The 25,786-nt window shown below is 49.8% G+C and overlaps 1 protein-coding gene across 3 annotated transcripts in view; it reads right to left on the minus strand.

Moving 5' to 3' along the window:
* Positions 1-25,786, minus strand: part of TPP1 (tripeptidyl peptidase 1) — a 152,532-nt gene that overhangs the window by 99,070 nt on the left and 27,676 nt on the right. For all 3 annotated transcript variants that reach the window (XR_014967990.1, XM_085623561.1, XM_085623560.1), the window contains one exon: positions 22,600-22,721. Coding sequence is in view for 2 of the 3 variants with exons in the window: in XM_085623561.1 (XP_085479687.1) it covers positions 22,600-22,721 (122 nt within the window). In the remaining variant the exon portion in view is untranslated. The remainder of the gene's footprint in view (positions 1-22,599; positions 22,722-25,786) is intronic.

Genomic DNA, 25,786 nt, shown 5'->3' on the forward strand with positions numbered 1-25,786 from the left:
GTACATTTTCACCAGTTTTTAGGCCTCGGATAATCCGCCCCAGCGCCCGCTGAAGGAACCCCAGCCTGAAGGCAGCTCCTCAGACACATGATCAACCCGCCTTCATGCAACTCCCTCCGGCCCTACTCATTCCTGACAGCTCAACTTTGCGTCACTGGCCCTGGAACCGCTGTCAGAGTAGGGTGCTGCCGAAAAGGTTACGTCAGTGAAGGCACAGGGGCTGTGAAAAATTCAAGTGTGATACAAGTGTAGCACATGAGCAATGCGCACTCGGCATAAGAGCGATGGGTGGACAGTGTGTCCGCAGTGGTGCATTCTGCAGAACACTACCCTAAATATACAGTCAAGGCATGGGTGCAGGGTACCGCCGTAACAGAAAGCACCCTCTCTACTGAAAGGGCCATTGCATTTGCATCAGTCTTGCAGCTTTCCTGTTAAACCTATGCAGCGCGCAAAGGAGAACGGGCAGGAAGCGGATTTCTGCGTATATTTATCGTTTCTGCATTCACAATCAATGGCTTTTGGTTTGTTCTTATACAATCAAAATCTTTGCTTCCATCACACCACAGAATTACAAACAACTATGTGCCTTACTTGAACTTCTTTTTGTTGCTGATATATTTTGATATATTTATACAGTTAATTTACAAGTGCTTACAAGCGGTGTGTCAGACATCCGGCATCCTACAGCTTTTCCTTTCATACTTCCCGCACCTCAGCAAGATTCCCACTTGGTCATTACAAAATTCCCTCACTTTGCACTCAAGGTAAGGAAAAGTAAACACCAACCTCCATGTTAAATAGGCAGCAGTTTGTAGGAGTATTGCATGGCACCTGAGCTGTGTCTTTGAACTCACAGCAAATGTAACAAGATTAAACTTTAAGGCCTCTTCCCTGCTTATTCCCCTTCTAAACCCCTGCAGGGTTCCCCTGTACGGTTTTTGCACTGCGCCCCAGGGCACCCTTGCTGGGTCCCTGGAATAAAGATTAGTTCAGTGGAATGATCTATGCAAACCTCTGGCACAGACATTGGGAGCAGGGAAGGCTTTGTTTGCTTAAGAGACAAACAACAAACATTGTATCTAAAAGCGACTCTTGCAGGACCAATGGGAGCAGCAGTTGGCGTCACTGCCGCCAGGTGCGTACAGACAACAGGCCTCCTTAGGCTGTTCATGAATCCGGCGGAACCGGTTTCGTTGGTGAAAGGAACAGTGTTACCACAGAGATGCAACAACAGCTCTGACCGCGTAGGACCTGTTGCAACGCGTCAACAGACCACACACAGCCGCTTCATTCCTCACCCGCCAGGGAACAAGATTGTCTCTATCCACAGTTGTTACATTAACAGCCCCGCCAAGTGCCACGCATCGCAGGTTAGCCTAACGCATTTCAGTGCTGCTGCCCTAAAACTAAAGTTCATGCCAGCTAGAACGCCTCTTAAGATTGTTCGACGCGCTCTGCTTTTGGCGCGGCAGTGTGAAAATGAATAAAACTGTCATGCTGCTCAAAGCAGAGACTGGGGTCAAAAAGAGGGGAGGTTCCCTTGGAAACAGCTTTTACTTACTTTGTACAAAGTTAAAATACTGGTCACTTGAGCAGCCCCCGACTGTGGAGACGCGCTGAAGGATGCCAGCGAACACAGACAGGGAGAAACCTGCCTTTCCCATATCCGTCCCGTGTGAGGCGAGGCAGATGGCCTTGTCTGAGGGCTGGAACTGCACCCTGCAACTGAGAAGATGGAGTGGGCAAATTAGGGCTTTAAGGGTGCCCGTGACCTTAGAGTCTCTGACCTGCCAGTAATTAAAAATGGACATTGAAACAGAGCCCTATAGGGCCCTCTTTTCATGTCCTGAATTTTACTGCCAAAAACACTGATCAAATGCTGAATGTAAAAACTTTATAGCAATCTTTCTCAGCGGTTTAGTTCCCGTTTATATTTCACGTTTCCCTAAAATGTTATCCACTTCCACAATATTGTTTCGCTTATGTTTTTTGAGTAGCATATTACTCTTGTATAGTGCAAACTCGCCTCAAGGTATTTCTAACCGGCCACGTTTGAGAACTCTGGAGTTGAGGCTGAATTGCCTGTCAGTGGTCACAAAGATGTAAGGTGGCCATTCAATCCTTGGCCTCTCTGCAGAGCGCACAGAGCAGTGGTCATCTATTCCACTTGCGCTTGTGATTCTTAGCAAACCTGTGTGAAATAGGCACACAGTTGTCAATATTTGACACAGTGAAAGTAATAGAAAACACAGCCGACAGGTGAGTGGGTGCGTTGTGTGTTTGGGAGGTGAAGAAGGGAAGGCGATGGGAGGACCTGCATTGAGAAGAGTGAAAAGAGGGTGCTGAGGAGGAAAGAGGTAAAATGTAATGTACGCAGAAGGAGGAGAAGTGGAGAGAGAGAAAGAGAGAGCGCACGTCCAACACAGAGTGAGCGTAACAGGAGTGACTGAAACACTCTTAAGAGCACTACCCCTTCCACAGGCCCCAGTAATAATTAGTACACATTCTCATCATCACAGGATTTAAGCATTTTCAATATTACTCAAATTAAAATCATTGCTGTCACTTATTTATCTTAAACAGCTACTAGTCATTGCCAAAGCCAATAGTCCTAGCTGGTTTTAGGTGTAGGTCAGTTGTTGAGTTGTAGAACTGGCTGCAATAACAAACTGCAGAGCTACCAAAATAATATTTGGGTGACACACTATGGGAATCACAGAAATGTAGTTTACATTTGTAAGCCACACCCTTAATTCCATAGGCCACGCCCCTTTTTGAGATGCCCACACACACTTTTTTCACTCCACCCAAAGTTTGCGGGGGTCGCTGTTGTCCTTATTCTGTACACCAAATTGTGCCCGACTCCATATTCTTTTGCCTTCCGTTTTCCATGTTAAACATTGATTATTTTATAAGGGGTGATGTCACTTCCTTGAAAAGTGCCACTGTGAGTTCAGGTTCCTTTTGGTGTCTGGGATTCCCAAGTACTATCTTCGAAGGACTCTTATGGTTTAACAGTCCCTTTAATGTATCTTAAATATGGTCCTGGCAGTACATAGAGGTTTATCAAACTATAGTAATGGCCCTAAAAAATGTATAGATTGGTTATCCGGGTGCCACATATGTACAAGGTGATCTTGGTAGCGCATGGAAGCAAGTTTCTGACCCGCATGAGCACTTTAGGAGTACTGGGCAGGTTTGAGGCAGTTTTTATACCACAACATGGGTTAGTTTGTGAAATGTATGTCACCAAAGATGTAACTGTTCTCTGTTCGGGTCCTGGTTCTCTATTCTGGATCACTCCAAGTGTCCTACATAAGGAATTCAAATGCCACACATAGCCAGACTGAAACTACGGATATGTCACACACCAGGCTGTATTACAATAAATGCCCGGGGGCTTTGTGCGCCCCCGGGACACTTTGGTATTATAGAAGGGGACGCAGACACTTGTGCGTCCCCTTCTATAATACCTATATGGCTGGCACACTTAAAGCGCCAGCGCTACCTTTAGAGGGCGTTCCCTCATTTGCATAGGGGCGAGCCCTATGCAAATGAGGAAATTCCTTTGACTCTGCACCCGCGCCGTGTTACAGACGCGGGCGCAGAGTCAAAGCAGCCTTCGAGAAGCGCACCGAGAGTGCGCCCCCTGAGAGCAGCCCACTGCAGGGGTAAAGGCGGTCCCATGGACCCCCCAGACATCCCCCTGCAGGCGAGTGCAGTCACGGACTGCCAGGGTTGGATTGGGATTAGAAGTCGGCCCGGCCACGCAAAAATAAAGTGGCCCACATTTGCATATTGCCTTTCCGCAAAACACTGCTTCAGCGAAGTTTTATAAAGACCTGAAAACAAGTGAGGCCCCTTCTGCTCAGGCCCGCTCCCTCCCCCGCACAGTATGCACACATTAATGGACTGGCCCAACGAGAGAGAGGGAGGGACACCTCTGCCCGTTGGGAGATAAAGGAGACCCATCAGCCTCCAGAAAGGCCACTCGGGGACCCACTGGGCCATGACCACATCTGAACACACCGGACACAGCCCAAATCGGCCCCCAGGCTGCCAAAAAAGCAGCCCACAGCTGGAACATCGATACCGGCCCCTCGGCCATTGCCCGAGTGCCCCCCTTACCAATCCGACCCTGCTGACGGCACCGCCTGCAAGGGGATCTCTAAACCCCTGTAAAAGTGAAAGCGCGGAGGGCATGAATGCGGACCCCGGGGCAGCGCATCCATCATCATGGGGGCATTGGCATTGTTTGCGCCCGGTGCACCTTTCCAAAGGTACGCCGGGCGCAGCCAATCACAATTCATAATACGACCTCAGGGCAGTCTCAAAATGAGGCATCTTTGCTTTGAGCGTAAAGCCAAACGGAAAGATGCAGTCATTCCAAACGCAGGTTTATTTCATTTTTTAAATCGTGTGAAATAACGTACAACAGATTCTTAGGATAACTCCGATGAAGTCCCGTTCCTTATTCTTTTATCAAGTGAAATTTTTTTTTGCAGGAAGTGAAGGCTCTGAAACTGGTGACTGTCATCTTGTGCTACTAATTTCCCGTGGCCCAGTCAAAGCTCGGGGGGGGGGGGGGGGGGGAGGGGGTTCCTGCCTGCGCCCCAGATCTATTTCTGGCGCCTTCCTCTCATCCAATTAAATTATCCACGAGATCATCTTTGGACGCTGCTGTTCATCTTTCCACAAAAAACATGCACGCCACATTCAACCAGCCAGATTCGCGCGACTCGTGGTCTATTCATCATAGAATTAGCGGTAATTGAACATAACTGCCAGTCACTTGCCCCGCATTTGGGCCACTTCTGAAGTCCCTCGACACCCCCCCCCCCCTCCCCCCCGGCTGTCCTGGTGCACTGCGGCCACCGGGGTCCCTTCCTCAGACCCCCCGCAGGAATCACCGACAGACCTCTTGTGAGGAAGAAGCGCCTGGAAACTGGGCTGGAACTCGGATGGTCCAACAGATGCATCACTCACCTTCACTCAGAAAGCGCCGAGAAGCAAGGAGACAGCGCTACATTATTATGCCCAAAGTACAGAAACTGACCTTAGGTTTCTCTAAAATCCCCCATATACCCATTACTGCCCATTGAGTGAGACGAAAAGCCAGTCAGCCCCCACCCCGAGGACTGACCCCTTCCTGCGTGACCGGAGCGCAGGATTCAACCCGTCGGTGGACGCGACGCAGGGGGCCGGTGAGGCCGGCTTCCCTGTGTCCATCTGCGCTCCTGATCCAAGGCTTGGGGCGGAGTCCACGCGCCGTCAGATCACGCGCCCAGTCCATGAGCTGCAGGGCTCGGGCCTCTAGGCGCTGCTGATGGCGGGGGTCACGGACAAGAGCCAAGGGGCAGTCGCTGCTGCGTTCAAGGATGTCGCAGACGAGACTGTTCACCAGTGGAAGCTCAGAGTCAGCACCCCCTCCACGTAAGATCCTATCAGCCCCGCACCCCTCCAACCCTGCGGGGGGGCTTGGGGGGTTGTCGGGGGCATATCCTGCTGGTCAGCAGCACCGCTCTGTAAGGACCCCCTCCACCCGTGAGCCTACCAGGCCCCGCACCCCTCTAACCCTGGGGGGGCTGTGGGGGGTTATCGGGGGCATACCCTGCTTGTCAGCACCGCTCTGTGAGGACCCCCTCCATCGATGACCCTACCAGGCCCCGCACCCCTCTAACCCTGCGGGGGCAGGCACTGCTAGGATAACTCATGGCATTACCAAACTGAACAGAGCTACCACCTACGAGGAGTTCAGTGCTTAATTTGGGCCGGTGGTTTCAGGTTGGGACCACGGCACTCAGGGTTGGGGACAGGGGCTTGTTTTGACCAGAATACTTTGAGCCAGAAAAAGGCAGAAGCGAAAGGCAGGAAAACAATGATGAAGGGAGAAAGCCGGGATTAAAAAAATACATGCAGAGCTGAGACAAAGAGGGGGTGTCTGTCTGGTGATGGAGTAAAGAGTTATGAGGTGGAATCAAGACTACGCAGCCCGGGCATTCTGCGCCTCCACATTCTGCGGCGACTCCAGTAGTGACAGCGGCAGGCTTCAGAGAGAAACCCTGGGCTCCGGCGCTCTTTTACAAGTTAAGCATCAATGTGCCCCTGCTGTTGCTGCCATCTTGGTCTACTCCACCCACCGCTCTACCCCGGCTGACCACTAGGTGCCCCAAAGCTTTTGTAAGGCTGCCCGGGGGGGGTCGCGCAGCGGCCCGCCCCTTGGAGGGCGGCCGCCTTAGTGCCACAGGAAGGCACAGGGGTGGGAGGTCGAGTCCCTGGGCTAGTCCGGGGGAGACCCCAACAGATAGCTGTTTCCGGCGAGGGCGGGCAGGAGACAGGGGTACTTATACGGTCCCCGCCCCCTCCTCGTCCTCTTGTCCGCTCGTTCGCCTTGGTTCATATCTCGTATTGAAGTTGATGAGTTGTAGGACTCATTCCGCATTTCAGTGTTATGTTCGCCGACGCTGCATTGTCAAGCTACGCTCTTTCAGAGTCCCTCGGACCCTCGTTGAATGTTGGAAAACCCGTGCTGCTTTCATCTTGGTCGGTGAGCTTAGTTGGTTAGATCGGGGGCTAATAACGCCAAGGTCGTGGTTGGACCCCGTACTGGCCAGAATTAGGCATACTTCCTCATGTATTTATTGTTACATTACTTGTGTCGCGGTTCCAAGTACGTAGATAAGGACTACACCGGTTTGTGACTGCGTAATTCGGGCCGGTTGGGTCTTTACGTTAGTTATCGCCCCTCACCTGTATGCGTAGCGTATTGAGGCTTCTTAAGCGCTACATTCATCGGGTTGTTTCATATAATTATTCGTATCGGACATCGTGCTTCTCTATCGTTTACCCTCGGCCGGGATGTGCATTGCTTATTGGGGCCCGGCCTGCGCTCCAACTTCTTCGGGTCCCGTGCGCGACAGCTTGTTGGCCCGTGTAGTGCTTAAACCGGGGTTCGAGCCTCTCGTTCGAGCGTTCCTTACCTCTGGGTCGCGCTCGCGCCCACATCATATGCATCTATATGAGCGGCATATTGAAGTTGCCGTGGCATCCTGTGCTTGTATGTACTAAAACAAGTGCCCTGCCAGGCGCGCCATTCCCTCGGGTCGCCACCGCGTCATGATGGCGTGGCGCGGGGGCGAGGGCAGTGGGCGTGGCTAGAGCAGCACAGAGTGTCTGTGCGAGTCCCGGAGGGGCCTTTGGCAGGGTAGCCTTGCATACGCAGTTGGGGGACAGGAGGCGGGTTGTCCCGTGTAATCTACAAACAAGCAAGGCACCTATGCACTGACTTGCAACTGCAGTCATGTATTTATTCATCATCTGAAGAAGCGCTTTGATGAGTGGGTAGCACGCATCTCCACACGCTTCAGGGGGCGCAGGTGTAGGGTAGCTTTCTGACAGGGTGTTGAGGTGAGGGAGACTGCATTACTGGGGCACAACATTCAATCTCGCCGTGACTGAATGTCATATGGTCCGAGTCCCCTGCTGTCAGTTATTTTCAGCTAGGAATACAATTGCAGATGCTCATGTGAAATGAGGCTGTACGCACTTTGGGTAACACAATCTTGCAGTGGCAAGCATTGTTCACCAAACCCCGCTGGGTGGGGTGTTGGCGCGCCACTGTAAACTACAGTATGATTACTGCTTGAAAAGTGCTGCCAGGGGTAATACCAGGCCTGTAGCGAGTGGCTGGTGAATTTGTTGTTAGGCCCCTCTGTTATGTCTCGTAAGCAGGGAGGTTAGCATCTGTTTTAAAAACGTATTGTAAGTTTTCAGGCACAGCACTGGCTCAGGTGCAGTGCTTTTAGGTTCCTCCGGTCTCTTTGTAGTTTTATTGGTGTTCTGACAGCCCTCCCGGTAACTCCTTGGTAGCTGTATTGTTGTGGCCGCACATCTGGTTTGGGCCGGGTCCCATTAGAGAGAGAGACACAGGAGTCCACTAATACTAAGAGCATCAATAAGTAAGTGAGTTTGGGGTCGCAAAGTGAGCCACTTGGGTCCCCCCCCCCCCCCGGTTTGCTCCTGTGGGAGCCCGCTCGTTCTCGGCCCTGGGCTGCGCCAGCCCTGGTTCCAGTCTCGGCGGGGGCAAACAAACCAGTGAATCGGGGCAAAATCCTTCGACCTCCCCTTGTCCAATAAATAAAACGTGTGTAATGTAAATGGTCCTTATGTAAGTGCCCCATGTTGGGGCCACTGGGTGGCATTGGCTCGCAGGAATGTTCCCCCTGGACTTGTGATTTATTTGTATTATGGATTACTTCCAGAGTCGATTGTATGCATGTACTAGTGGCTGATGCATATTTTCAAATTGCACTTTTCACTCCAGCAATTGATACTACCATGCCAGGTGTAGCTTCCACCCTGTAGGGCATATTGGGAGTGTAAACGTCACTATGTTTAGCTAGTAGAGTGCTTTAATCATGAAATAAGTATGCATCGCGGACCCTGGCTCACACGGATGTGGGCTAAGATCACACACACCACTGGTGCCGAGGCCTGCTCTGTTGCCTGGCATTGGGGTCCCGGGTACTTCTGAAATGGCCAGCCCTTCAGATGCTGAAAGGATGTCCGTTGTTAGTTACTCGATTGTTAACCGATTGGTTACTTCCGGGGCCATCCGCGGGTGTAGAGCGTTAGGCTCTTGTTGTCCTTCCAGCGGGTCGTTCTTATGCGGGTTCATGTTTTTTGGGCACAGCCACGTGGTGGGTCCTTCTGTGTCTGACTGGGGTTAGCCTCCCTTACCTCCCGGCTTGTCACACACGGTTGTATGACGGGGGGGGGCAACCAGCCCTGTGCTGATTGAGTTGTTACCACGGTTATTAGTACTAAACACATTAGGTTCTCGTGGGACTGATATTTGCACCCAAACAATAGGTACTCCAGGACGCATGTCCTCCATTCGCACATCTCCACACAGAACAGCCCCTCCCCCCCCCCCTTCAATTCTGGGAGCTTAGGGGGACATTTTCTTGTGGGGGTTGGCAGGCTTGGCCAAGAGGTTGGTGGAGCTCCCACTTCATTCGGTAGGAGGATTTCATAGAGTCTTGGGGCAGGTCACATGCCGCTTCCTCCCGCTGTGATCGTTCTGCTAGGTGTGGTCGGGTCAAGTGTCGGAGGAGAGCAATCATCGCATGGTATATCTGGGCATGAAGGAACGACAGGCAAGATGGTAGCGTAGGCAGATAGTGGTACTCATCGGATGTTGGTCTCAATGGCATGCCGCCAGGCAAGGGGACCATGTACCTAGGTCACGTACACCAGGCAGTGACAGGTGAACTGGGACCATCTGACTAGAATATACAGGAGTGGTTCCCACCACGGTCGGTCAGGTGGGTAGCTGCCATCTTGATTCTCACTGGACACCCTTACTCCATCACGCCTATGGTAAGCTGAGGATGCCTGTCGACGCTGTTAGACCTGCTATTCCAGTTACAGTTGCAGCTTCTTTAAAGGTGTGATTAAAATGGTATCTAAAAGGAATGTCGTGCCATGCGGCTGATCACATACCACAGTCAGTCTGCCCTTTCAAACAGCAAACTTTTCGCACCAAGGGCCCTCCTGCTCCTGGTGCCTTGCGGCAGGGGTGCGATCCTCTAGGGGTTTTTGTTTCTCAAACTGATGCAAGTGCTGAGAATTTTTCGCCGTCGTCTTGTTTGGATTACGCTCGCGATAAAGTGTCACTCATAGGTGCTTTCTCACGAATTACACTGACTTAGGAAACGGTCACACATAGCAGTCTAAACTTTGGCTGCTTTGTTCAATGTGTTTGAACCCAGATCCTCTGTGTAGGTCTGGCTGATGCGGCTATTGCATAGCACCCAATCTTTGCCCACTGGTCACACAGCAGTATAATTGTTCTATCTGCAGCAGTCTGTGGGGAATGTCTGAAGTTTTGCAGAAATGGTGAGGGAGGTCAGGTTCAGGTACCGGTTCCCTGGGACATGGCTTGGCCATTAATCACGTTGATGGTTTCTTATTTAAGGGCACATTACAGCCTTGGGTACAGTAGCCACACGTACCTCTGCTTTACTGCTATATTTAATAACGCACAGACGGTAGGTGCAGTATGTGGTGAGCAGTTGATAGGCGGGATGCATTAGTGTTAGAGCAAATGTTTGTTCTCACGTCCCCTTCCCTTCCACAGAGGTCCCAATTCTGTCGTAATGCTTTGCTCCAAGCTGAGTTCACCAATTTCAGAATTCATCAGGTCAGACTTCCACAGTTGACAAAGAGTAACTGAGCAGAACCTCAACCACTCTGCGCTGCAGGTCACGGTTCGTTGCTGAAGATAGATGATAGCTCTGGCTCACTGAAGGTACCACATACTGGTCCAGTGGCTCCGGGCTGACCACTGCCCAGGATGTTTGTATTAATTGGGGGTTTCTGAAGACCTCGAATAGTCGCACTTACACACAGGTACTTGGCAGCGTTGGCACTGGGAATAGGTGAAGGAAGCTGGAGTGGTTCTTGACGGGTGCCCTGGCCTGACAGTTATTTTAAAATTATGCACTGCCTAACGTAAGTGTGGTGTGATACAGTGGAATTTATTTCCGTTGTCGTGTGCTGCACTGTTTGACCAATATTAGGCCATAGATGAGCATGTCCATTGAACAACAGTCCCACAGTGTCGAGGTCAGCACAGGATATGTCACGTGTTTGAGCAGCCACGACATGAGCCATGCTTCGCAGACGCCTCACACAAGCACACAATTTGATTAATTTCATTATAGGACCACTCAATGCAAATACAGTTAGGGGCACAGACTGGGGGAGAGTTCTTCCCCATGATGGGGTTGACTTCTGGAGCCAGCGAGACAATTTGAACTATACCGGCAGTCAGCATCACAGGTCCCGCCGCCCTAACATGTTTCAGTAATGTGCATGGGTAGGTTGGACATGCGCCGTATCATTGACGGATTTCGCTCCCACTGTAGTGTCATTTATAGTCTTGGAATGTCACCCACAGGGGCGCGGTCATTATGAAAATGTCATACATAGCAATATGAAACCTTGGCAGCTAGGGATGTAGGCGGCGGGCCCTCGTTTGGCTTGCTACGTCGCTTTAATTGTGGCCTAGTTACCTTATGGAAATAAAAGTATCGACTGACAATGGTTCGGCTTGTGGTAATCTGGGATTTTCGGTGAATCCTCAGTGTCCTGTCCGGCGCATGGGTGGCGGACGCCGCGAGAAGTCTTTTTCGTATTTTGCTTTGAGCGAAGATTTCGCTGCTTGGCCAACAAGGCTTTTGGCCACCAGGAGGTATGCAGGTGGCCCTTATCAATGTCTTATTGAGGCATGTTCTACTATTGACAGATGGTAAAATGGTTGTCAGTTTTGGCCTGGGGTCGGCAAGTAGGGTTTCATCTTTCACCTACCACATGTGCATTATTGGCCTACAAGCCAAGAAATACTTCACAGGGATCTGCTCACACCAAAGTGGGCCAAGATCACACAAAGCACAAGATGAGCGATTGGTGTCTGACAGATAGGCGAATCATGAGAAAGATCCCTGAGGTAGCGCATACATATCTCAGACTAGATCAGTGACATTATTCTGTCGGGTTGCGTTTGGTTGCTTGGACAGGTACGCTCTGGTTCCCCCCTGGGTCGCGCTGTCCTGTCTGCTCCCTGGTATGCGAGCAGAAGTTTGGGAGGGCAAGGCTTCACTTAAGGTGGTGACTGTCGGAAGGTGATGGTTGTACTCCGACTAGTGCTAGATTCAGCCATGTGAGGTAAGAGGAGGTAGAGCGGGCTTGTCAACTCTTAACTACACTCGCATGGGCACTTCCTGGCTGGAGTAGCTTGGAATAGGTCTTGTTCTTCAGCCAGGCAAATGTATCATTGGACCGTCGCCTATCTCTAGGCAGGTCTATTCAGTCATAAACTCATGGGGAGTTTAGAATGGATGGGGGCACATGTCGTGTTGGGGCATGATGGCCTCTGGTAGGGTATTGGTAAGACTTGTTTTGGCTGGACCTGGGAGAAGCCCGGCAATAAGTGGTTTCTGGCTTCATCAGGCATGGTCTTATACACGCCGAGTCCACAGGGTGTTTGGAGGGAGATGGGGTGCACCTCTCTAGTGTAGGCATGGATCCTTTCCTGTGGACCGAGGGGAAGCTTTGGCTGCAGCAGGTTGTAAGGAAATAGGCTACCTTGGTGGGGGGGCCCTGGTAGTGACGGTGGCCACTCCCAAGGCTGTGGAGGAGTTACAGGGCGATCCAGGGTCTGCACGTACCAAGGGGTACAGCATGCAGCAGCACCATGGGGTGCTAAGCCAGGATACCCAGGGATGTTTAGCGGGTCCCCTGGAAGAACGACGGCGCCCCGTAACCGAAAGGCGGTTGTGGGTCTGAGCAACCGGGGGCTGCCATTTATGCTCCGCCCACCCATCACGGGGGGGCGTGTGAAGCATGTGGACTGGTGGTCCACGGATGGGAGGGGTGGACCCTCCCAATATTTGGTATACACCAGTTGGCGTTGCCATGGTGACTCTAGGCTTATCAGACGGGCAGGCGGCATAGGGCTGGCCTGCCCTGGGATCGCCCGTAAGATAACCCACCTTGTTTGCATATTGGTTATGCTAATAAACCTGCAGCAATATTTCTCCACTTACATTACAGTGTCGTGTGTTTTATTTATGCACTTATGTACTTATGTGCTTTGTGATAACTGTTGCTGATATTGGCACTATGTAAGGCTGCCCGGGGGGGGGTCGCGCAGCGGCCCGCCCCTTGGAGGGCGGCCGCCTTAGTGCCACAGGAAGGCACAGGGGTGGGAGGTCGAGTCCCTGGGCTAGTCCGGGGGAGACCCCAACAGATAGCTGTTTCCGGCGAGGGCGGGCAGGAGACAGGGGTACTTATACGGTCCCCGCCCCCTCCTCGTCCTCTTGTCCGCTCGTTCGCCTTGCCCGCCCCTCCGCTTACCCGGCGTCCGGAGGGACAAAAGGGGGGGGCAGGTTTTTTCTAACAGTGTTACTTTGTGTTGCAGGAGGAGTTACAGGGCGATCCAGGGTCTGCACGTACCAAGGGGTACAGCATGCAGCAGCACCATGGGGTGCTAAGCCAGGATACCCAGGGATGTTTAGCGGGTCCCCTGGAAGAACGACGGCGCCCCGTAACCGAAAGGCGGTTGTGGGTCTGAGCAACCGGGGGCTGTCATTTATGCTCCGCCCACCCATCACGGGGGGGCGTGTGAAGCATGTGGACTGGTGGTCCACGGATGGGAGGGGTGGACCCTCCCAATATTTGGTATACACCAGTTGGCGTTGCCATGGTGACTCTAGGCTTATCAGACGGGCAGGCGGCATAGGGCTGGCCTGCCCTGGGATCGCCCGTAAGATAACCCACCTTGTTTGCATATTGGTTATGCTAATAAACCTGCAGCAATATTTCTCCACTTACATTACAGTGTCGTGTGTTTTATTTATGCACTTATGTACTTATGTGCTTTGTGATAACTGTTGCCGATATTGGCACTATGACACATGCTGCTGGTTTTTCGACTCCTGAGAGAGCACGGAGGCCTGCTAACCAGCCCTCAATGCCAGCGCCCTGACCCTTAACAGGTCTGTTAGATTGATTGGTTGGTTGGTTTATACCCGATTGGCAAGCGAAATGACTTCCAAGTCCCTAGTATATGGTACCAGGGGCACCGAGCGCCTGTACGTTAGGAGGATCCCCGCAGGGACAGCAGCCCTTACTGTGCCACCCTTAGCGGGACGAGTTCAAACATGGCTCCAAGCCAAGACCGGAAGGGCAGTTTAAAACTGCTGACTACACTTTGCCATTTTAAGCAACGGCAAAGCCCAGACTCGCTCTCTAATGTGTGTAAGTCACCCCTAGAGCAGGCCTAGCGAGTCCTGAGGCCGGGTGCGGCAGATCAGTGAAGTCGAACATGCATTAAACATTTTCTAGCAGTAAAAACCCACAATTCTTTTTACTGTGAGACACTGGTAGCCCCATTGGCGGGTGCAGAGTTACACGCGGACAACTCAGCTGAGCTAACTTCTGAAAGGGACTACCAAAGTTGGTACTTCAAGGTATGAGGCTACTTTTACATTAAGCCTGACTTGATGCCAACATCGAAATTAATGCAAGCTGTTGCCACATGCAACTTTCAGAAAGTTGCCACTCTGAGGACCATGAGACAGCCTCCTGCCCGCCTGGGGAGACGTTTCAACAGCTGCCAGGACAGGTAACACTAGAGGCCTGCCGCTGGAGGAGGCGTTACCCCCTCTTGACAGGAAGCCACAGGGGCTGTTGGCCCAAAAGGGGAAGCCGCCTCTGAAGTACAAATGGTGAACGCACTAGAGGGGCTTCTCTTTTGTTTGGTAGGCAGGTTGGGGTCACAGACAGAGATGGGGAAACATTAGCCATAGCAGTTTTTCCATGGACGTGGAGCCCCCAGATAGACCATCCTAGAGGTGTGGCTACCGTGCTCCACACACCAAGAGAGGGGTCCCAAGATTTTGGGAGTGGACAGAATAGAGCACTCTGGGAAAGTTAAGATTCTTACTTCACAGGAAGTGGTCATGAAGTGGGAGGGAACCTAGTAGCTCATTAGCTAGTGACAGCGACATTCCAGGAGGTCATTTTCTGGGTATAAAAAGGGGCACCCAAAACTCTGACCTTGCTTGACTGCGGAAGAGGACCGAAGGACTACCCTGCTGACCCTGGACCCGGCAAAGAAGAGATTGCGCCAAAGTTGGACTTCGCCTACTGCTCCCTGGACTAGCGAAGGAAGGGACGCTGCCTTCTGTGCCTTGCTTGTGGAGAAGTCACCCCCTGAGCCCAGCCAGGAACAGACTCCAAGAGTCAGCCGGCTCACTTCCTGTTCGCAGCACAGGGCCAAACAAGCTGAAGAAGCCGGCTTTGGAGACTTGGTAGCCCAGATCACTGAATCGCCGCTTCTCGCCTCCGTGCAGCCCAAGAGACCTGCTCCTATACTGCGGACCTGGGGAAGGGTGGGGCGGGGTTTATGGAGACTGCGGTCTCATGTTTAATGTTTGTCTGTTGGTTGTAAAACTAATAAAAAGATCGGATTAAAAGCAGAAAGGACAGGCTGAAGCCTATCGCTTCTGTAGCGCAGGTGGTTAGGACAACTTGCCCTTGATCCGGGCAGTTCTTTTACAGAGCGAGCTCTGGCGAGCAGCCAGGAGGCCGCAGCTTTAGAAGTTTAGCGGCTCCTTCCCGTTGGGAGCCAGGGGAGCCAGGCACTAGGGTGCTGACTGCAGGCAGGGTGAGGCAGCGACAACTGGAGCAGCCATGCCAAGCCCAGCGCGAAGCGCCCACAACCCTGCTGTAAATAAATACATAATATGAGCTAATGGCAGAGCACAACATGGCTACTGTTGTCCACCTGGGTGGGCGGGGGTGACCGCCTAGTCTGTGCTGAGCCCAGTCCCTGCCCCAGTAACACCTGTGCAGGCAGCTAACACCAGAAGCAAGAAGACGAACATCCAACATGTAAAGGTAACCCTGAAAACTCAAGACTCCTGTGCTTGTGAAAGCCACCACATACATGACATCCATGCAGAGAGGGAAGACGGGGAGTTGATGACTTTAGAGGGGGGTGGTCTCAACTGCAGTGGAAAAAATGTAAAACATGGAGCTAGGAAGGGGAGAAGTAGGAGTAACATGAACTGAGAAAGTACTTGCGAGGGGTCAAAGCAGCAAGCTAGGAAACACATGCACTGTCACGGGGTGCTTAACCAAAAAGGAAAAAGGAACGCTTGAAAAGCAAGCAGTGAAAGCACAGGTGCCAGCCATTCAAAGCGATGGTGAAGAGCCCATGCTCCATGGGAGGGACAAGCACAAGATTTACAAGCTGGGGCACGAATATGAAGCAGGTAAATATGATTGACAAGGAAAGCCAACCAATAGGAAGAATGGGGGAGGGGCTCCAGGCCCCTCAATGCACTGTCTAGCATTCTCAACCTAAGGAGGGACAGAAGCGAATGAAACATAAGAATGAATGAATGAATATTGCATTTAAAAAGCACAACTGTTGATCCCAAAAGAGCATCCTGGCTCTGCGCGGTAAGAACAGGGTTCATAACAACGTGACTGGCCAAGACAAGAAATCACCGAATACGTGCGCGACATAATGAGTCAGGGGCAGCACAGATGCAGGTCGTCAGAGGTTTTCAAAGAATCTCACATAACTGGGGAATTGAATCCAAGCCTTAGCCCCTAAAACAGCATAGGATCTGCCTCCTTTGGTTGTGAGGCCAAAGGTGGGGGGTTTAAGGTGAGAATCTCAGGGTCCGAGTGGTGATGTACTGAGGGTATCTAGAGATTAGGTATTTTGGCCCCAGTGTTCTATAGGCTCTGAAAGTGAACTGGGGAATTTTAAAAAGGACCCTCTTATGCACTGGCAACCAATGTAGGGCTTCCAGAGCTGTGGAGGCCGATGAGCGGCCTGGCAGTTTCAGCACAAGCCTGGCCGCCGCCTGTGGTACCAGCTGCAATTTCTGAACAGTGAGTTTTGTGGCACCTGCATATAAATTATTAGTCCAATCTGGACATTATTAATGCAAAGGCCACTGCCTTTCTTGCTGCAAGTGGGAGGCCGTCAAATCATTTTTGTCAGGGATTTTATTTTATTGAAGCAGGTCCCTGGCACTGCAAGGGCTTGTGTGCAAAAGGATAGAGAGAGACGTCCAATTTCACTCCGAGGTATTTTACTGCCTCAGCTGTGGTAGGGGCGGAGATACAGAATTCAGCCACCATAGCAGAGGGGCAAAGGGTTGGCTTTACCCAGCAGCATGATCTCCGGCTGATCGGTGTTACATTTTAAATGGTTGGATTGCATCCGCCGGATAGCTTCAGTTGGACAAGATGGAAGCTAGGCTCAGAGGCGATGGATGCTTTGTCCAAAGCCAAAAGCAGCTTCGTGTCAACAGCAGAAGATGTTGCTTAACTTCCAAAAGAAGAGATAAACAAGGGGGGCATATATAAAATAAATAAAGCAGGGTTATCTGATGGCTTAGTGACTGTGCACAGAGGACGATGTAAGAAATGAGTTTGAAGCGTCACTGAAATGAATAAAAGTATTTAAAATAAATCAAACCTAACCAGTAGCATCTGACAGAAAAAGGTCTGGGTGGGTTGGAGTGCAGGCAACTCAGGGGCCGAGCTTCAAGTGAGGAAATCGCAGCTCCTTACCGACTCGCTGTGATCCTGGGCGACTCGTTTAATGCAGGCGATATGTAATCAGGTAAAGAAGCAGCGTACTGTGAGAGATAGCGATGCAGCCAAAATGTCTGGTTGTCAGATCTGTGCAACCTGAGAGATAGTTCCGCTGTCCTAGAGACAGGTCGCGGTCTATGCCTGGCTCTAGAATCAGAGGAGTGAAACAGAGATGGGCGCAAGCCTAAGAGAAAGAGACACAACACAGCGATTCTTCATCCAATGAACGGTCTGACAGAGCTGTCATTAGACACAACACAGCGAGTCTTCATCCAATGAACGGTCTGACAGAGCGGTCACTAGATACAACACAGCGAGTCTTCATGCAATGAACGGACTGACAGCTGTCACTAGATACAACACAGCGAGTCTTCATCCAATGAACGGACTGACAGAGCTGTCACTAGATACAACACAGCGAGACTTCATCCAATGAACGGTCTGACAGAGCTGTCATTAGATACAACACAGCGATTCTTCATGCAATGAACGGACTGACAGAGCTGTGACTAAACACAACACAGCGAGTCTTCATCCAATGAACGGTCTGACAGAGCGGTCACTAGATACAACACAGCGAGTCTTCATCCAATGAACGGTCTGACAGAGCTGTCACTAGATACAGCGAGTCTTCATCCAATGAACGGTCTGACAGAGCTGTCACTAGATACAACACAGCGATTCTTCATGCAATGAACGGACTGACAGAGCGGTCACTAGATACAACACAGCGAGTCTTCATCCAATGAACGGTCTGACAGAGCTGTCACTAGATACAACACAGCGAGTCTTCATCCAATGAATGGTCTAAAAGAGCTGTCACTAGATACAGCGAGTCTTCATCCAATGAACGGTCTGACAGAGCTGTCACTAGATACAACACAGCGAGTCTTCATCCAATGAACGGTCTGACAGAGCTGTCATTAGATACAGCGAGTCTTCATCCAATGAACGGTCTGACAGAGTTGTCACTAAATACAAAACAGCGAGGCTTCATCCAATGAACGGACTGACAGAGCTGTCACTAGATACAACACAGCGAGTCTTCATCCAATGAACGGTCTGACAGAGCTGTCACTAGATACAACACAGCGAGTCTTCATCCAATGAACGGTCTGACAGAGCTGTCACTAGATACAACACAGCGAGTCTTCATCCAATGAACGGACTGACAGAGCTGTCACTAGATACAACACAGCGAGTCTTCATCCAATGAACGGTCTGACAGCTGTCACTAGATACAACACAGCGAGTCTTCATCCAATGAACGGTCTGATAGAGCTGTCACTAGATACAGCGAGTCTTCATCCAATGAACGGTCTGACAGAGCTGTCATTAGATACAACACAGCGAGTCTTCATCCAATGAACGGTCTGACAGAGCTGTCACTAGATACAGCGAGTCTTCATCCAATGAACGGTCTGACAGAGCTGTCACTAGATACAACACAGCGATTCTTCATGCAATGAACGGACTGACAGAGCGGTCACTAGATACAACACAGCGAGTCTTCATCCAATGAACGGTCTGACAGAGCTGTCACTAGATACAACACAGTGAGTCTTCATCCAATGAATGGTCTAAAAGAGCTGTCACTAGATACAACACAGCGAGTCTTCATCCAATGAACGATCTGACAGAGCGGTCACTAGATACAGCGAGTCTTCATGCAATGAACGGTCTGACAGAGCTGTCACTAGATACAACACAGCGAGTCTTCATCCAATGAACAGTCTGACAGAGCTGTCACTGGACACAACACAGCGAGTCTTCATCCAATGAACGGTCTGACAGAGCTGTCACTAGATACAACACAGCGATTCTTCATGCAATGAACGGACTGACAGAGCTGTCACTAGATACAACACAGCGAGTCTTCATCCAATGAACGGTCTGACAGAGCTGTCACTAGATACAACCCAGCGAGTCTTCATCCAATGAACGGTCTGACAGAGCGGTCACTAGATACAGCGAGTCTTCATGCAATGAACGGTCTGACAGAGCGGTCACTAGATACAGCGAGTCTTCATGCAATGAACGGTCTGACAGAGCTGTCACTAGATACAACACAGCGAGTCTTCATCCAATGAACAGTCTGACAGAGCTGTCACTAGACACAACACAGCGAGTCTTCATCCAATGAACGGTCTGACAGAGCTGTCACTAGATACAACACAGCGATTCTTCATGCAATGAACGGACTGACAGAGCGGTCACTAGATACAACACAGCGAGTCTTCATCCAATGAACGGTCTGACAGAGCTGTCACTAGATACAACACAGCGAGTCTTCATCCAATGAACGGTCTGACAGAGCTGTCACTAGATACAACACAGCGAGTCTTCATCCAATGAACGGTCTGACAGAGCTGTCACTAGACACAACACAGCAAGTCTTCATCCAATGAACGGTCTGACAGAGCTGTCACTAGACCCAACACAGCGAGTCTTCATCCAATGAACGGTCTGACAGAGCTGTCACTAGATACAACACAGCGATTCTTCATGCAATGAACGGACTGACAGAGCTGTCACTAGATACAACACAGCGAGTCTTCATCCAATGAACGGTCTGACAGAGCTGTCACTAGATACAACCCAGCGAGTCTTCATCCAATGAATGGACTGACAGAGCTGTCACTAGATACAACACAGCGAGTCTTCATCCAATGAACGGTCTGACAGAGCTGTCACTAGATACAACACAGCGAGTCTTCATCCAATGAACGGACTGACAGAGCTGTCACTAGATAAAACACAGCGAGTCTTCATCCAATGAACGGTCTGACAGCTGTCACTAGATACAACACAGCGAGTCTTCATCCAATGAACGGTCTGATAGAGCTGTCACTAGATACAGCGAGTCTTCATGCAATGAACGGTCTGACAGAGCTGTCACTAGATACAACACAGCGAGTCTTCATCCAATGAACGGTCTGACAGAGCGGTCACTAGATACAGCGAGTCTTCATGCAATGAACGGTCTGACAGAGCTGTCACTAGATACAACACAGCGAGTCTTCATCCAATGAACAGTCTGACAGAGCTGTCACTGGACACAACACAGCGAGTCTTCATCCAATGAACGGTCTGACAGAGCTGTCACTAGATACAACACAGCGATTCTTCATGCAATGAACGGACTGACAGAGCTGTCACTAGATACAACACAGCGAGTCTTCATCCAATGAACGGTCTGACAGAGCTGTCACTAGATACAACCCAGCGAGTCTTCATCCAATGAACGGTCTGACAGAGCGGTCACTAGATACAGCGAGTCTTCATGCAATGAACGGTCTGACAGAGCTGTCACTAGACACAACACAGCGAGTCTTCATCCAATGAACGGTCTGACAGAGCTGTCACTAGATACAACCCAGCGAGTCTTCATCCAATGAACGGTCTGACAGAGCGGTCACTAGATACAGCGAGTCTTCATGCAATGAACGGACTGACAGAGCTGTCACTAGATACAACCCAGCGAGTCTTCATCCAATGAACGGTCTGACAGAGCGGTCACTAGATACAGCGAGTCTTCATGCAATGAACGGTCTGACAGAGCGGTCACTAGATACAGCGAGTCTTCATGCAATGAACGGTCTGACAGAGCTGTCACTAGATACAACACAGCGAGTCTTCATCCAATGAACAGTCTGACAGAGCTGTCACTAGACACAACACAGCGAGTCTTCATCCAATGAACGGTCTGACAGAGCTGTCACTAGATACAACACAGCGATTCTTCATGCAATGAACGGACTGACAGAGCGGTCACTAGATACAACACAGCGAGTCTTCATCCAATGAACGGTCTGACAGAGCTGTCACTGGATACAACACAGCGAGTCTTCATCCAATGAACGGTCTGACAGAGCTGTCACTAGATACAACACAGCGAGTCTTCATCCAATGAACGGTCTGACAGAGCTGTCACTAGACACAACACAGCAAGTCTTCATCCAATGAACGGTCTGACAGAGCTGTCACTAGACCCAACACAGCGAGTCTTCATCCAATGAACGGTCTGACAGAGCTGTCACTAGATACAACACAGCGATTCTTCATGCAATGAACGGACTGACAGAGCTGTCACTAGATACAACACAGCGAGTCTTCATCCAATGAACGGTCTGACAGAGCTGTCACTAGATACAACCCAGCGAGTCTTCATCCAATGAATGGACTGACAGAGCTGTCACTAGATACAACACAGCGAGTCTTCATCCAATGAACGGTCTGACAGAGCTGTCACTAGATACAACACAGCGATTCTTCATGCAATGAACGGACTGACAGAGCTGTCACTAGATACAACACAGCGAGTCTTCATCCAATGAACGGTCTGACAGAGCTGTCACTAGGTACAACACAGCGAGTCTTCATCCAATGAACGGTCTGACAGAGCTGTCACTAGATACAACACAGCGATTCTTCATGCAATGAACGGTCTGACAGAGCTGTCACTAGATACAACACAGCGAGTCTTCATCCAATGAACGGTCTGACAGAGCTGTCACTAGGTACAACACAGCGATTCTTCATGCAATGAACGGTCTGACAGAGCTGTCACTAGATACAACACAGCGAGTCTTCATCCAATGAACGGTCTGACAGAGCTGTCACTAGGTACAACACAGCGAGTCTTCATCCAATGAACGGTCTGACAGAGCTGTCACTAGATACAACACAGCGAGTCTTCATCCAATGAATGGTCTAAAAGAGCTGTCACTAGATACAGCGAGTCTTCATCCAATGAACGGTCTGACAGAGCTGTCACTAGATACAACACAGCGAGTCTTCATCCAATGAACGGTCTGACAGAGCTGTCACTAGATACAACACAGCGAGTCTTCATCCAATGAACGGTCTGACAGAGCTGTCACTAGGTACAACACAGCGAGTCTTCATCCAATGAACGGTCTGACAGAGCTGTCACTCGGGCCCTCTTTCTTGACGACGCCCTCCGAGGTCCGGCTTGATGTAACGCATGGTTTCTCGCAGGTAAAACCAGAGCACATCCAGAGTTATTTGAATTTTGTCGCAAGTTTCAGTGAGGAACAGTATATGTAGATATCTACAGAAAAGATCCCTGGGCCTTTAAGTTCTTTCGAAGGTAGCTCTGTTGTGTAAATAGGGGCGCCGTGCTGTGAGCACCATGAGCAATAGCTCTGCTGTCTGAGGCCTGGGCCTCAACGTTTGGAGTCACTACATGCATCAATGTGCTTCTGGGAGGGAGGAGAGCTAGCTAAGCCTTTGGGGAAGCACAGAGTTGGCAGCCCACCCAGTGGACCTCAGCCTCCCAGTTCTTGGAGATCAAAGCCCCCTTCAGGAAACCTGGATCACCTTAACAAAGGCACAAGCGCCTCAAAGCTTCCCTTCTGGTGCCTCTATGCCTTGTTGCAGACTCACCGAAGTCGATGTGATCGGCCAGCTCCTCAGAGATCTGGTAGGGCGCGGGGGACCGGACCACGCTCTGCGACCCCTTCATGTAGCGTTGAAATTCGGAGCCAGGGAGAAGCTTCTCTGCTGTTCTATGGAAGAATGAGGGAGACTTTACTGCACACAGAGAGGCCTGGGAAGGGCAGAAGTAATCAAAGACAGACACAGAGGGGCCAAGGAAGGAAGGAGACATGCGGGACCAGGCATGGAGCGGACTACAAGAGAGCCAGAAGAGCAGGAGAAGATGTGGAGCAGAAGGAGGGGAAGACTGGGGCAGACACAGGACTGGCCTCCCTGCCCCGGATATCCGAGGACACAACACAGAGGACTGATCTCTTGGACTTGAGGCAGACGAAAGGAGAGCAGGCAGAGGAGCCCCCAGAGCATTGACCCCGGTGAGAGACACCTGGGGTCCCCTGCACCCTCCACTGCTTCTTGCACACAGGATCCCCCAGGGAACAGGGCAAGAGCAAACGCATCCAAACACCAACCTCACTACTATTGAAATACACATAAACCTCCCAGTCCACAAGGAAACTACGCCCCTCTGCAAAGAGCTGCCTGGGTTTACACACCTGCATGGAGCAGTGGTGAGGTTCCAACGCCTACTATCTGGGGTTATAACCCCTACTATCTGGAGTTATAACCCCTACTATCAGAGTTTATAAAACACCTACTGAGTTTATTACCCCTACTATCTGGAGTTATAACCCCTACTATCCGAGTTTATAAAACACCTGCTGAGTTTATTACCCCTACTATCTGGGGTTATAACCCCTACTATCCGAGTTTATAAAACACCTACTGAGTTTATTACCCCTACTATCTGGGGTTATAACCCCTACTATCTGGAGTTATAACCCCTACTATCCGAGTTTATAAAACACCTACTGAGTTTATTACCCCTACTATCTGGGGTTATAACCCCTATTATCCGAGTTTATAAAACACCTACTGAGTTTATTACCCCTACTATCTGGGGTTATAAACCCTACTATCCGAGTTAATAACCCCTACTATCTGGGGTTACAACCCCTACTATCTGGGGTTACAACCCCTACTATCTGGGGTTACAACCCCTACTATCTGGGGTTATAAACCCTACTATCCGAGTTTATAAAACACCTACTGAGTTTATTACCTCTACTATCTGGCGTTACAACCCCTACTATCTGAGTTTATAACCCCTACTATCTGAGTTTATAACCCCTACTATCCGAGTTTATAACCCCCTACTATCTGGGGTTATAAACCCTACTATCCGAGTTTATAAAACACCTACTGAGTTTATTACCTCTACTATCCGGGGTTATAACCCCTACTATCCAAGTTTATAAAACACCTACTGAGTTTATTACCCCTATTATCTGGGGTTATAAACCCTACTATCTGAGTTTCTAACCCCCTACTATCCGAGTTTATAAAACACCTACTGAGTTTATAACCCCTACTAACTGAGGTTATGATCCCTACTATCTGAGTTTCTAACCCCCTACTATCTGGGGTTATAACCCCTACTATCCGAGTTTATAAAACACCTACTGAGTTTATTACCCCTACTATCTGGGGTTATAACCCCTACTATCCGAGTTAATAACCCCTACTATCTGGGGTTACAACCCCTACTATCCGAGCTTATAACCCCTACTATCTGGGGTTATAACCCCTACTATCCGAGCTTATAACCCCTACTATCTGGGGTTATAAACCCTACTATCCGAGTTTATAAAACACCTGAGTTTATTACCCCTACTATCTGGGGTTATAACCCCTACTATCCGAGTTTATAAAACACCTACTGAGTTTATTACCCCTACTATCCGAGTTTATAACCCCTACTATCTGAGTTTATAACCCCTACTATCTGAGTTTATAACCCCTACTATCCAAGTTTATAACCCCTACTATCCGAGTTTATAACCCCTACTATCTGGGGTTATAACCCCTACTATCCGAGTTTATAAAACACTTACTGAGTTTATTACCCCTACTACCCGGGGTTATAACCCCTACTATCCGAGTTTATAAAACACCTACTGAGTTTATTACCCCTACTATCCGGGGTTATAACCCCTACTATCCAAGTTTATAAAACCCTACTATCTGGGGTTACAACCCCTACTATCCGAGCTTATAACCCCTACTATCTGGGGTTATAACCCCTACTATCCGAGTTTATAAAACACCTACTGAGTTTATTACCCCTACTATCCGGGGTTATAACCCCTACTATCCAAGTTTATAAAACACCTACTGAGTTTATTACCCCTACTATCTGGGGTTATAACCCCTACTATTCGAGTTTATAAAACACCTACTGAGTTTATTACCCCTACTATCTGGGGTTACAACCCCTACTATCCGAGTTTATAACCCCTACTATCTGGGGTTATAACCCCTACTATCCAAGTTTATAACCCCTACTATCTGGGGTTATAAAACACCTACTGGAGTTTATAACCTCTACTATCTGAGGTTATGATCCCTACTATCTGAGTTTCTAACCCCCTACCATCTGGGGTTATAACCCCTATTATATGTTTTATAATTCCTACTATCCGAGTTTATAACCCCTACTATCTGAGTTAATAACCCCTACCATCTGGGGTTACAACCCCTACTATCCGAGTTTATAAAACACCTACTGAGTTTATTACCCCTACTATCTGGGGTTATAAACCCTACTATCTGAGTTAATAACCCCTACTATCTGGGGTTATAACCCCTATTATATGTTTTATAATTCCTACAATCTGAGTTAATAACCCCTACTATCGGAGTTCATAAACTCTACTGTCCAGTTTACAACACCGACTATCTGAGTTCCTAACCCCTGCTATCTAGATTTCTAATGCCTACTATCCAAGTTTATAACCCCTACCACCGTCTCCCAGAAGATCTCAAAGCATGCTTTTCGATCCACTGTGGGCTTGTTCAATCCTTCACTACTCAGCGGGACTTTGTTTCATAGGAGAAGACACGTTCTGCTCATCTGTGGCTTAAATGTTGCTCAATGAATCACTACCAGCAGGATATCCCATATGGCTCTCCGCCCTCCTGTGTGTATTGGTCTCTATAGAACCATTTTGGGAAATCATTTAATTTTCTCTGTGCTCCGTGTCCCATTATGGATCTCAGACTTTTTTTTTAACACACT

Source organism: Triturus cristatus, chromosome 8 (assembly GCF_964204655.1).
Source record: "Triturus cristatus chromosome 8, aTriCri1.1, whole genome shotgun sequence".
Classification (NCBI taxonomy): domain Eukaryota; kingdom Metazoa; phylum Chordata; class Amphibia; order Caudata; family Salamandridae; genus Triturus; species Triturus cristatus.